The 13262-nt window shown below is 57.7% G+C and overlaps 2 protein-coding genes across 4 annotated transcripts; both read right to left on the bottom strand.

The window, feature by feature from the left end:
• Nucleotides 1–193: 193 nt before the first annotated feature.
• On the bottom strand, nucleotides 194–8004 carry LOC148397245 (disabled homolog 2-interacting protein-like). Of its 2 annotated transcripts, none has more exons than XM_088377106.1 (18): nucleotides 7506–8004; nucleotides 6476–6620; nucleotides 6215–6387; nucleotides 5665–5936; nucleotides 5354–5562; nucleotides 5156–5300; nucleotides 4790–4934; nucleotides 4389–4625; nucleotides 4128–4320; nucleotides 3594–3826; nucleotides 3101–3192; nucleotides 2585–3031; nucleotides 2236–2486; nucleotides 2021–2134; nucleotides 1808–1930; nucleotides 1547–1626; nucleotides 1341–1428; nucleotides 194–1222 (listed from the first exon to the last, which is right to left on the bottom strand). In XM_088377106.1, exons 1-18 carry the CDS (start codon nucleotides 7607–7609, stop codon nucleotides 1052–1054), a joined length of 3222 nt encoding a protein of 1073 aa, XP_088233232.1. In that variant the 5' UTR covers nucleotides 7610–8004; the 3' UTR covers nucleotides 194–1051. The 2 variants fall into 2 exon arrangements, with proteins under 2 accessions (XP_088233232.1, XP_088233233.1); XM_088377107.1 differs by having other exon boundaries at nucleotides 7406–7554.
• A 789-nt stretch (nucleotides 8005–8793) lies between these two features.
• phf19 (PHD finger protein 19) lies at nucleotides 8794–13253 on the bottom strand. 2 transcript variants are annotated; one of them, XM_088377129.1, is made up of 14 exons: nucleotides 12835–13253; nucleotides 12252–12503; nucleotides 11988–12069; nucleotides 11738–11830; nucleotides 11539–11633; nucleotides 11306–11454; nucleotides 11099–11194; nucleotides 10699–10888; nucleotides 10530–10597; nucleotides 10063–10209; nucleotides 9926–9986; nucleotides 9785–9849; nucleotides 9628–9711; nucleotides 8794–9533 (listed from the first exon to the last, which is right to left on the bottom strand). In XM_088377129.1, exons 2-14 carry the CDS (start codon nucleotides 12495–12497, stop codon nucleotides 9281–9283), a joined length of 1629 nt encoding a protein of 542 aa, XP_088233255.1. In that variant the 5' UTR covers nucleotides 12498–12503; nucleotides 12835–13253; the 3' UTR covers nucleotides 8794–9280. The 2 variants fall into 2 exon arrangements, with proteins under 2 accessions (XP_088233255.1, XP_088233256.1); XM_088377130.1 differs by having other exon boundaries at nucleotides 12252–12515.
• Nucleotides 13254–13262: the final 9 nt, after the last annotated feature.

A 13262-nucleotide genomic window follows, 5' to 3' on the forward strand; every position in this document is an offset into this window, starting at 1 on the left:
CTTTTGTATGGTGCCCTATTTGATCCAAGTTTGAATTGATGTGTTGCATTCTCTTCGAAAGTGTCCCTCCGGTGGTTAGGCTGCGGCGCTTTCACCGCGCGAGGCTTGGGGTCGACGCCCGGTCAGGGACCCACCCATGTGCCGGTCTATTGGCAAAGACTATTGTTTTGGAATAAAAATCAATAAGCTCCGATGCACAAGCACTCACTCCTCTTTACTGTTCACAAGCACAAGTACAAGTCATCTTCATCCATAAGCACATCGGTCTTTCCTTGTTAAAACACAGCAGCCTTTCAAAACAAAATGTGTTCCGGCAACGTTTAGTGTCTTAATGGACATTGATGGTATTTATTTACATATTATAATATATATATATATATATATATGTGTACGTATATATTATATTATTATATTCTATACACGTCACTTCCTGCCTTGAATAAAAAGCCACCGTTTGGTGACTTGTGCCTGGCTTCACCAAGAGCAAGAAAGCACACTGACCGATGCTGCTGGCTGGCTGGCTGGCTGGCTGGCTGGCTGGCTGGCTGGCTGGCTGGCAGGCTGGCTGCCTGGCTGGCTGCCGTACTTTATTCAAGTCTCTCTGGTGTTGATGACGACTTGCACAATGAAAAGCTTTGACAAAGACAAGAAGACCAGGCGGCTAAATTCCGTCAGATCGGCAGAACCTCTGGCAACAGGGATGCTTGCCGCGAGTGCTATGACACAACCAAAACAATGTGGGTTTTTTTCAAATGGTCAATGCGATGTGATTGGATGGTGGGCTGGCTGGCTGGCTGGCTGGCTGACTGATTTGTTTCACTGCTGCATCTGAACGCAAATGTTGAATCCTGCCTTCCTTGAAGCATCTGGTGGAGCGCCACAGGAAGGCGAGCGAGCGAGCGAGCGCTCGTGCAAACGGGAAATGTCAGACGCTGACGTGGAGTGGTTAACGTTCTTCTTGGTGTGTGCTTGTGCGTGCGTGCGTACCAACTTGCTAGGGAACCTCCCACTTGCAGTTGCCGCTGCCACCGCCGGCCTGTAGCCGGCCGGCTCAGCGATGATCCGAATTGCGAAACTCGCCGTTTTCTGTGATCTGCAGCGATGATGTGTTGCTAGGAGACAAACCGTTCCTCTGTGAAGCCACGCCGTAGCGCTCTTTCAGCTGAGCCAGCGCCGCCATCAGGCGACTGTTGGTGGCGTCCAGATTTGCCATCCGCTTCTCCTGATCGACACATTGGGATCATGATTGCTACATATTGTCAGAATGGCAAATGTGTTTTGTTTGTTTTGACAAAGGGAGCGTGCCATTCGCTCACCCTCGTATTATTAAACAGACAGACCTGTGCCTCAATGATCTTTTGCTTGGAGTCAACCACAGCCTGCATTTCGGAATGATCTTTCTTCAGCTCCTCTTCCACTGCCATCAACCTGCTCGGGTCAAAGGGTGTGTGCGTCACTTCCCAGGCAGGCAGACAGGCAGGCAGACAGGCAGGCAGGCAGGCAGGCAGGCAGGCACGCAGGCACGTAGACACAACGAGTAGTGAACCTGCTGATGATGCTGTTCATCTGGAGATCTTTGTCATCCTGCAGCCTCCTCAGCCGACTCTCTGTATCCTCCAGTCGAGCCTGAAGCGCATGAACACGTGGCTCAAAAAGCTTTGATGGCTTGATTGATTGAAAAAAGAAAGTTCAACGTAGTAGTACATGTATGCTGTGCTTTTGTGTGTATTGGAAGTGAAGAAATGAAGCCAGTGTCCTGTGCGGCGGCGGCGGCGGCCGGAAGCCAAATAGAAGATGGGCTACCTACCTGATATTCCTGCAGCAGACGCTGGTTTTGCTGGTCCTGAACCAGGAGCCGGGCTTCACACTCCTCCTGACGCAGGGCCGCCACACGAAGTTTCTCCTGCAGCAATGCAATGTCCTGCTGGTACTGTCCACGCGCGCACACACACACAACCATGTATTATTAGGTGTGTCTCGGTTAAGGTGTTCAGCGGCAGGTTGGCAGGCGCTTGGTTACCTTGTCGATGAGGGCATCGTCATGGCGGTCGTCTTCCGTCTCGGCGTAGGAAGAGGCAGAGTTCATGTTGAGAAGCCAGGCGGCCGTACGGTCCAACGCGCATGGAGACGGCGCCTGGGCAAACGCACACGCCACCGTGTCGAGGTTTAGCGTACGCGGCGCGGCGCGGCGCGGCACGGCACGGTACGGGCCGGCCAGGTTGCCACGCTACTGACCTTAGTGGCAGGCCGCACTTTTTCGGGACTGTCTCCTTTGGACGAAGACGAGGCCTGGCGCAGTCGCGAGTGTCCGCTGCTGGGCCAATCGGGACTGGACGACATCATGCTCCCAGAGGCGGGGCGAGGGGGGAGCATGCTGGGCGGCGTGCGGCCCCGCGGCGGGGGCGGCGCCGCCGCCAAGGGCGGCGGCGGTTGGTCGATGCGACGCTGAGGACCCGTGCAGCTCTGACGGGGGGGCGCGGCGCCACCTAGGGCGAGAGCGGGGCGTCAACCCTCGCTCGCACGGACATTCAAAGGTAGGTCGGCAGCATACGTCTCATTGGTGACAAGGAAAGAAAAATGTTACTTGTGATGTTCTCCGAGAGCGCTCTTCTGTTTTGCTCTTCTCCGCTGCTGCTGCTGGACACGGCCGACAGACGCTCCCCTCGCTCGCCCCCGGAGGCCGCGCCCACTTGCATCTGGGTGAGGAAGGCGGATCTGGGCGCGACGGCCGAGTTGCGCTCATCCCCGCCTTGCGAAGTCGCAGAGCAGCCGTCGGAGGGCGGGGCCTCGGCCCGGCGGGGTTGCCGCGACGACATGTGATAGACGGGGTTCTGGAAGGACAACGGCAGCAGCCCCGCCCTGCGCTGCCATTGGCTGTCATCCGCCGCGTCACCGGGGAAGGAATCCTGCAGGTCCACCAGAGACAGGCTCCGGCCCTCCGCACTGCTCACTTCCTGGCCCGCTCTCGCGAACGCCGCCTCGTCGTTGGGCTCCGAGTAGGAGGAGCTCGGGGCCGGAGAGCCACGCGGGCCTACGACAAGCGACATGCGAGTTCAGCTGTCACGGACGGACGAGGCTCGGGCCAAAGATGAAAAGTCACCTGACGCGGGCTGAAGGCTGGAACCTTTTGTGACAAAGAACAAATCTTTGTTTTCAGGCGTGGGCGACGGAAGCCTGGTGAAATCCACCAACCTGCGACAAATTCCGTCGTTATTTACGGAAAGCTCGGCCATTCTGCTAACGGCGGTGCTGCCATGGCTTCGCACGTGTTTTCCATAGCAAAGAGGTCAATCCATTCCAAGAAGGTGACAAAAGCAGCCTCGAGCCGTAACGGAATACACGTGGCACTGTTACGTAATCAGGACGAAGCAAAAAAAACCTGCCCAGATTCAATCCCGCGAACCTTGGGTACCGCGCAACCCACTCCGCCACCCCAGCCGCAGCCGAGACCGACAGCCAGTCGGTCATCAGCTGCCGGCAGCTGCTCACCGGCTGGTGACCAGCTGCCGGCAGCTGGCTCGGCTCGGCCCTTCCCATCCGGGCTGTGTCGTCGCGCTGGTGAGGCGGTTGCTGACACAGGTATGGGGACTAACCCTCCGTCCGGTCCAACGCCGCACTGCTGGCCGAGCGAGGGATTGCATGCTGCCAGAGGAGGCGAGAGGGGCGGCGGCGACAAAGGTGGCGGTGGCGGCGGCGGTGGCGGGGACGACAATTGCTGATCGGGCGAGGAGGCTTTCCCGGGATAAGGCCCGCCCCCGGGGTTGGCCAGAGCCGCCGTCACGTCCCGTAGGATCCGAGGAAGCGGACTCAGCTTGGACAGGCAGGACTGAGGAGGACACAGGGAAAGGCGGACGTGTCACCTGGGTGCCACCCGGCCGAAAGCTCCTCTTGTATCGAGAAGGTCATGCCTAACACCTGAGCAAATTTGCAGCTGCGCCACGCACATCGGCCGACTGAACGTCTGGCCAGCGTCCGGCCGCTCTTGCCGCGTGTACAATCTGTCATGTACGCTGAGCACGAGCGAAAGCTTCTCCTGCGTGTCACCCACCCCTGTCACCCCTGGTACCTGTTTGGAACCCCCCCTCCTCCGAACGCTCGCTCGCTCGCTCGGTCGGTCGGTCCGTCACCTGATCCAGCTCAGCGAGCAAGGTGTGCAGGCAGGACAGCTCCCGGCCCAGGTCGACGTATCCGTCAAAGCCGGCGCCGGTGTGGTTGAGTCCATCGGGGTTGGAGATCTCCTGCAGGAATCGCTGCATGTTGCTCCACTGGAGCTCCACAAAGTCGTTCATGAAGAGCATGTATTCTTCTTTAGTGCCGAACCTAAAAGCGGCGCGGGCAGGCGTTACGCCGGGCTGGCTGGCCACGAACGATCGGACAGACGGACTCACTTGCTGAAGTTGGCCAGCGTCTGGATGACTTTGGCGATGAGCGTCAGCGTGCGAGCCGTGCGCTCGTCGGGGTATCCTTGCGTCAGGTCGAAGAGCGAGGGCGACATCACCGCCGGACACAGGAAGCGCAGGAACAGAGAGGCGCTGATCAGGCGCTCGCTGATGTCTGTTCTCCCGCGGTTGCTGCACTCCTGACGCCACGAGGCAAAAACCTCCTTCAGCTCCCGAGGAAACACCCTGTAGGGGGCGCGCCGCGCCGTCAGTCACTTGGCGTGGAGGCGCGGCTGAGTGAGTGAATGGCTGAATGGCTGGGTCTGAGCGCACGGATGCGCACGGATGCGCACGTGCGCCGCCGATGTGGTTGTCTGAGTGTCCCGGGTATACATGCGTGCGGGCCAGACCTGTAGGAGTCGAGTATCTTGCAGAAGGCCAGCTCACAGCACATTCTCAGGTTGGCCTGATGCTCGGCCAGCTCAGAGCCGGCGCAGCGAGACGCGTCCACCTCGCAGTTCTCGTCCGACTCGCACAGAGCTTTGATGAACTCGCCTGAACACAGGCAACGTACGCGTCAGCCTCGCTTGGTGTGTGCCAGCCGGCCAGCCAGCCTGCCAGCCAGCCAGCCAGCCAGCCAGCCTGCCAGCCAGCCAGCCAGCCAGCCAGCCAGCCAGCCAGCCAGCCAGCCAGCCAGCCAGCCAGCCAGCCAGCCAGCCAGCCAGCCAGCCAACCGAGCAGCCGGCCAACCGAGCAGCCGGCCTGCAACGGCGTACCCAGCGCGTCCTGCAGGTACTTTTGTCCAATCAGCTTCAAGTATTCCTCAATGCTTTTAGTGGCCAGGGTGTTCTCTCTGAAGATCAGCTGATCGTTGTCCCGGTAACGGTCCACCTCCGACATCATCAAGTCCGTCAGGAAGTCCTGTCGACGGCGAGCGTCAGTGGGTGCGTGACGGGTACGGGCGGGGCTCCTACCTTGGCTTTGCCGGTGCTGTGCAGGATGTGGACCAGCGCCGCCGCCACTTCCTCTTTGGCTCGCAGGCCGATGGAAGATTCCAGCGTGTTGCACAGCAGCAAGTAGTTGGCGCTGATGAACTCGGCAAACTCTTTGTACTGCTCCATGGGCAGGATGGCTACGCTCTGGTAGCGCGCCTTCACCCGCACCGTCGGCACGCTCGACTTGCCTGTTGACCCGGGCGCGGAAACCGATGCAGCGGCGCGTCACGTTCCGGATCCTGCCGCAAAGGCCGCTGGCGTGCCAGCGTGCCCAAATATACATATCTCACCCCTGATGGTGCTGGGCATGCTGACCGTGTACCACTTCTCCACCAGCTGTCTGCCCGTCACCGTGACGACGGGGATGTTGACCAGACCCACGTAGCTGCTCTTGTCCTTCTTGCGTTTCCTGTCTGTGTCTTTGTAGATGTGCAGCGTCACGGCGTTGACGCACGGCAGACTGCTGAAGTCGAAGCGCTCGCCCCAAAAGATGTTGTCCGTCTTCATCTTGCAGGACGTGCGTGCGTACAGGCTGTCGTCTAGACAAAGTTCACAGAAGTACCTGCGCACAGCAGGCCGGAGGGAGGGAGGGAGGGAGGGAGGGAGGGAGGGAGGGAGGGAGGGAGGGAGGGAGTCGGCGTGAGTGGTCTCCACCTTCAAACAAAAATAGAGCTCAAAGCAAACGCACACACACACACACACACACACGCAAAACGCCTTCTCCGAGTCCACAAAACACACGTGCCGCCACGCGTCCTCCAGGACCGAGCAAAGTCCGAGCTGAGCCGAGTGAGCGGCCGCCGCGAGCGTATTCGGCCGCCGCCACCGGCCAACGGTCACCTCTTCTTGGCGGGCAGGTCCTTGGCTTCGATGACCCACAAGGTCAGAAGGTTCTCCAGGCGTCGGCTGTTGTCTTTGTTGGGTTGCACAGCTCGCCGCAGGTTCTCCATCCACTTGTCCCGCTCGGCCGCTGAGCGGCACGAGAAGCACTTGGTCCCCGCCGAGGTGGTCACCTGCCGCGCCGACGGGTCGCGGCGCAGGGTGAGAGTGGCCTACCCGCCGATGGCCAGCCAGCCCGCCCACCCCCGCCGTGCCTCTGACCTCAAAGCAGTAGTCCTGGCCCAGAAGCGAGGAGTGAACGGGTTTGATGATCACCGATTGGTCCATTTTCAGCTCCAGAGAGGTCACCCCTCCGCCGCTTAACACCGACTCCTGACGAGCGCAGCGCGGCCGACGCATCACACGCCTGCGCACAAAACAAGTGTCTGGACATCGCGCGTCCGGATGGCTCCAGCCCGGCCCGCCTTGACCCATTTGTGTCTAACGACCCGTTTGTGTCTGACGGCGGAAACGCGATCAGGGGGCAGACGCGGGATGAGCACTCAAAAGGCCTCCGGAAGCAATTCTGACGGCATTATTTTTAGAGCCAGCTACTTCGGACAATTGGCGTCAAAGGGCCCGTTGCAAGTCAATGTATTGCGTGAAGTAGAAATGGATGGGACGTACGTTGACATTCAATAGAACATCAAAATGTTTCTTTTATGCCGTGTAAAGGGTTACAATTAAGTCATGTCAACACGCCACAGCATAAATGCTATTAGGGTACTCTCAAGTTACATAATACCATTGATTCGATCGAATATGAACATTATGGGATGTCGGAAAATGAGTTGCCAGGTTCCCTCAAACCTAAAGTTGAGTTGAACGCTTGCATTTCTAAAGGTCGTGTTGAAGAGGAGGAAGGCGAACGGGCAGGCGGGCGTAGGGGGGGTCGGGGGGGGGGGGCACCCGGGCAGGGACAGTATTTCTTACACGCGAGCGAGCGAGCGAGCACACGGGCACGCGTACAGTCGCGGAGGTTTGGACGCATGCCGATCGAGCAGCGACGCACAGGTTGACTTTTGCCTTGGCGTTGCTGAAAAGCGGCGGGCCTAGCCTAGCCGCATGCTAACACGGCAGGCAGCACGCTCGATGCACGCGCACGCACTGCAGATAGCGTGTCGATCGAGAGGACAAAAGAGAAGTACTCACAAAGCATTCTGTGCAGGTGAAGAGGAGGAGGAGAAAGAGATGGAGAAGGTTTACACACCCGCGCTATTCTCAAGCAAACAAGACCCCATGAAAGACAAACCTGCTGATCCTGTCTGTCTGTCTGTCTGTCTGTGCGTGCGCGCGCACGCGTCTCCTAGCTGCGGATGCTGGAGGCTCCAGCCGCGCGCGCACGGCCCCTCCCATCACGGATGCTGCCCTACTTCCTCTCTCTCCTCCCTTCCTCCATCTTTGAAAGACTGCAGCTGCTGCGCAAGGGCATCATCCAGCGACGACTTTGTCAGTCAGTCAGCCAGTCAGCCAGTCAGCCAGTCAGCCAGTCAGCCAGTCAGCCAGCCAGCCAGCCAGTCAGTCAGTCAGTCAGTCAGTCAGTCAGTCAGTCAGTCAGTCAGTCAGTCAGTCAGTCAGTCAGTCAGTCAGTCAGTCAGTCAGTCAGTCAGTCAGTCAGTCAGTCAGTCAGTCAGTCAGTCAGTCAGTCAGTCAGTCAGTCAGTCAGTCAGTCAGTCAGTCTTCGGCTGAGGGTCCACATTCTACTTTCGGACTTACTATCCCGATGCCGCAAATGGACGTCAATCAAGCATGTCACGGGACTGACTGCGAAGCCAAACTGCTTATTTCGAGCCTTGATGATTTGAGAGAGAGAGAGAGCGAGAGCAATGGATAACGCCAATATATTGTACAGTGTGTGAATCCTGTTTCCAAATGCTCTTTTCCCCAGTGCATTATAACATGAAACTGGAAGCTGCCGCTTTCTGAGGACGTGGAAAGCTTCGTTGATCATCGGGATTTGATCATCTCGAGCAAAAACGTCCCATTTTTATGTCCGGCGCAAAATCTGGCGCCCGCCGCCATCTAGCCGTCGACAGTGGGACGACACCCAATACAAAGGGCCGGTAGGGCAGAGTCAAATGCACAAAAGAAAACACGCGAGATGCCAAGATGCTCGCAACGGGGACTAGCGTTGACACCACCCGCATCTGCGACGCTCATTATGTGGGTGGATTGCTCTCGCCTGCCGGCATCCGTGCCAAAGACTTTGGAGCGGGAGCCGCTTCTGCAGACAGGTGAAGGTAGCACGCACATGGACACAAATGACACGCCCGCCCAATCGGTCAGGTCAGAAGAAAAAGAACGTCTGGACAGACTCACTTGACTTGGATTGGAAGCACCTGAAGCAGATGACTTCCTCTTGGACAGTCGCGCTCACTTGACTCTTGGAAGCACCTGAAGCAGATGACTTCCTATTCTTCTCGCCGCACGCGTGCACGCTCCTCACTCGCACGAATGACTCTTCTGAACTTGAGATGTCCTCAATAAGTCAAACAAATAAATACTGACTTTGGAGCAGATGAGGAAAGACGAGCTATAGGTCAAAAGGGCAACGGGTTTATTGCTGCTGACAGTTCAACAGGCCCAAGAGTGCGGTTACCATAGCAACACAAGTGGCGTTTGCTGTTTGCGACACTTCCAATGATAAATGACCATATGGACACTGTCTATTGATTGTCAATGGCAGTCATTCCTTCCAGCAGCGCTCAGGCCATCACATCCGAGTCAAAACGCTACGTCTGTTTTCTTAGCTTTCATTGTTTCGGACAGCAAACACTTTGGATGAAGACCCGCTCTATTATATACACACATAAACACATCTTATACGCGTCTACACATACTGCACACACACATTATATTAGTTCTATATATTTTCTATATACATTTTATACGTAGCGGCCTCTGATGGATGATCGGCCGCCACCGCTTGGATCCCTCGAGCAAATTGCTCCCGTTACACATTAGAAGCTGGCAGAATGATTATCCCGCTTTGCTTGAGCTGTTTTTCTCTGGTCGGTCCTCAAGTCGCTAGCAAGGTGCCGAGCCCTCCCACTCCCACTGCAGCAGGTACTGCAGGGCCCCATCTGCGGTGACACGGCGCGCCAGCACGCGGGAACGCGAGTGCAGGCGAGACATGTAGCGCGACGGCTCGGCGGGATACGGGCTGACGGGAGACGGCTCGGCGGGATACGGGCCTTCCTCGGCGCTTACGGGCGCCTCCTCGGCCAAATGCTTGTAGGCGGAGCTCGGCAACTTCCTCTTGCTGCTGCCTACCTTTGGTCTGAAGACACAGGTCAAAAGTTGAGAACGAGGCCGCGCTGGCTGGGCCAGTTCATTTCCAGCGGCTGACGCCCGCCTCCCTTTGAGGCTCCTACCTGGCTGGCCCAAAGGAGCCGCCGGCGCTGACGGAACCCGACGTGGAAACGTCTGCCGAGTCCCCATCCGCACCCGACGTTCGTCTACAACATGACATTCTGGTCAGTGTCGTCTACACGGCTCGCTAGCTCGCGCTCATGCGCTGGTGCGTGCCACCTTCTAAGCTTGTGCAGTTGGTCCAGGGTGAAGTCAAAGATGGCGGCCATGCGGTGATGATCATTCTACGGACGCAAACGTAGACGCTTGGTTTCAAGAGCAAACAAAGAAGAGCGCTTGAAAGTAAGCGAGTGTCCTAACATCGGGGATGGCGTCTTCCAACACCCACTTGGACTTCCTCTTTCTCCTCTCTGATGAAGTGCTGCACACGCACACACGGGTGGTGGGGGGGGTGTTGAGGTGCCCACATTAGGCTCGGAGAAGGTCGCGGCGGTTACCTGTTGCGACCCACGGCCTTCTTACAGCCCGGAGCGCCCTCGCCGTGAGCACGCTCGGGGAAAAGTTTGGAGGGCGGCGTGGGAGGAACGCGCGCCCTTAGACGAAAGATGCACTTCCTCTTTTTGATCTCTTTCCCGCACAGGAACCTGGGCCGTACACATGAAGAAAAAAAAAGGGGGGGTGGAGGGGGAAGAAAAGAAGGAAAATGTCGAACAAGCCGAGTGGAGGGAAACCCCATCGTGCATTGCGCCGCAACACCGATGGATGGCTCAAGCGCATTTTTGTCAAATATGGTCAGCTGTCGCAAAGCCATCCGTTAGGCATGGATTGGTCGGGGAATGGCCTTCAAACTGTTTGTGTTTGCAGAACACGTCAGAGATGGGAAGGTGCCAACGACAGCAAACCTTGAGCGGTGGGCGCAGGAGCTTTGCGGACAAAATCGAGTGCGAGCAGAGCGCCGGCTTACTTGCTCTTGTACTTGTTGAGGGCGTCGAGCAGGTGCTGCCCCCTGTCTGCCGGAGGAGTGCTCGACAACTAGACACGCAAGCAGAAGGTCAAGGCCGGGCCGGGCCGGGCCGGGCCGGGCTGGGCTCGCGCAGCGCCGCGGCCCGCCAACGCTCGCTATACTCGGCTACCTTTCCCAGCTGCAAGTGTTGCCAGTGCGTGTTGACAAAGGTCACAATTTCCTCCAGTTCAAAGTACTTCTTCTTGTTGCTCAGCGACAGATTGTAGAGAACCAGGTGCACCACGTCCACCCAGCGAAGAGACAAACGGCGCACGTGCTCCGATCCTTTGTTGCACACACAACACACGAACAAGTAGAACCTGGATGGAGGGAGGGAGGGAGGGAGCGAGCAAGAGAGAGAGAGAGAGAGGGAGAGAGAGAGAGAAAGAGAAAGAGAGGACCCGGTTACGAGGCAGACCGCGGGTCCGAGTCCGTGCCGCAGAGTCGGCAGTCCGGCCTTCACGGCATGGCACGGCTCGGTCCCTTTTGCGCAAAGGACATTGCTGTTGTTGTGTGGTCAGCTCACTCACCTGTCTCCAAACATCATGCTCTCTTGCAAGCACTGCGTGCACGCCTCGTGGAACCACTGCCGACACTGGAAGCACTGGAGCATCTTCAGATACCACCTGTGTGCACACACACCAGCGGCCAGGTCACCGCCCGCCACACCAGCGGCCACGTCACCCGCACGCACGCACGCACACACGCACGCACGCACGCACGCACGCGGCTCTTACTCTCCAGGGCCTCCGCAGTAGCAGTAAGACTGCTGCTGATTGGTGCGGTGCAGAGAGTCCCACTGGAGCGCATCCGGGTCGTAGGACAGCACCTGCTTCATGGCGAGCAGAGCTTTGGCCAGGGGCCCCTTCTTCAAAGCACCCCCTTTCTGTGGGAGGGCAAGGAAAGTGACGTCATTCCTCGTCACACGAGGGCCTTCACCAAGGCAGGCGCGGGGCAAGCGGTCCAGTACCCTGACGGCCAGGGCAAAGACGCAACGTCGACAGAACCAGGGACTCGCATCACCGCTGTCCTCTACGGGAGGATCGTGACACTTGCGGTGGAAACCTGACAGACAGACAGACAGACCAACAGAGAGGCGAGGTGAGGTGAGGCGAGGCGACGGCTCGGGAGCCGCACCGCGCCTTTCGGACGCAAACATCCGTGCTCACCTATGCCGCACTTTCCGCAAATGAGGATCGGCTGGGATCTTGGCGCCACCTTCAGACACACCGAGCAGCGGGGCTCCTTCCCAGGCACGCCGGCTGCAATGCCATCGGATCGATCCTTAGTTGCACTTACAGACGGCAAACTTTTTCCAACCAGTCAGTCAGTCAGTCAGTCAGTCAGTCAGTCAGTCAGTCAGTCAGTCAGTCAGTCAGTCAGTCAGTCAGTCAGTCTCTCCCCGGGCGCGCATCTCACCGTGCTGAATGTCCTTCCACAGGACCCAAAATTTGGAGTTGTCCTCAAAGGTGACGAAGCAGCTATGTCTCGATGGGCTGAGCTGTGCGCAAATCAGAGCAGAGTTGCGTGCAAGTGGCAAAAAAAGGAGCGCATCGCAAAGGCCCAGGCAAGAGGGGAGCTGCCCACGTGCGAGCCAGGCCAAATGACGTTCGCATCGCACAAAATGACACAGGCTGTGCCAGGATGAAACATGTTCAAGATGCTGGCAGGCAGGCAGGTTACCCTGAGAATCTTGCCCAGGTAGTAAAGGCCGTCCGACCAATGACAGAGCACAAACTGGCCCACGCTGAGGCCGGAGTCTGGCCCGGCCCCGTCATCCTCCGGCCCGGCCTCGTCGTCCCCCGGCCCGGCCGCGTCGTCCTCCGGCCCGGCCTCGTCGTCTTCAGGCCCGGCCTCGTCGTCCTCATCTTCGCTCTCCTCCCAGCGCACAGGTGCCACAGGCTCCGCTTCAAACACGTCCTCAAACATGCCGACCTGTTTGACATGCTAAACACGTCACGTCACGTCACGTCACGTCACATGAGCTCATCAACGAGGAACTACCGGTGGCAACTAGTCGCGCGCGCGCGCGCACTGTACGCCTGAAGTGACCCTACGAGATCTACGTATTTGAAATTGAAAGCAGTTCAAACGAATTCAAAAGTTACGATTCATCTGGCAACTGACGTGATGCTTACAGTGTTTCGCCTTCCGTCGAACGCCACATCGTTTACCGCCTCGACTTACTTTACGGAACTTGCGTGACGTGCGCGGTTTTTAATAACGACACACATTTTGTTCGAAAAGAAAGAGAAAGACACGTTACCGGGTCGTCGCGTCGCTGCCTTCTCTCTCCTGTGCTTTGGTCACGTTTTCTTGTCGGTATTCTTACGCCGCTGTCAGGCGTCCGCTTCGAACGGCCACCATCGCCATTTTTCCCCCCCGCTTTTTGCTTTTCCCGCCAAACACACCCTGGGTTGTCCCTTATTTACATACGGGACGTCACCACCTACGCCATCAACAGTCGTCAGAGTCGACCACCGATTACTTCATTTCCCCAGATTTCCCAGAACAAATGTACCTTCTGTAAAAGTAAATGTGAAAATGGAGGGTATTTCTTTTATGGCTGTTCATCGAGCAATCAAATTGGTAAAGACCTACTAAATGGGCAGTATCATAGACCGGATAACGTGCTATGAAGCGGCAGCGTCGCCACAGGGCGGCCATCTTGGGTCAGAGCTGGTCCATCGCTCA

The sequence above is a fragment of the Syngnathus floridae genome, chromosome 5 (assembly GCF_059516105.1).
Source record: "Syngnathus floridae isolate MCC-2025c chromosome 5, RoL_Sflo_1.0, whole genome shotgun sequence".
Lineage (NCBI taxonomy): Eukaryota > Metazoa > Chordata > Actinopteri > Syngnathiformes > Syngnathidae > Syngnathus > Syngnathus floridae.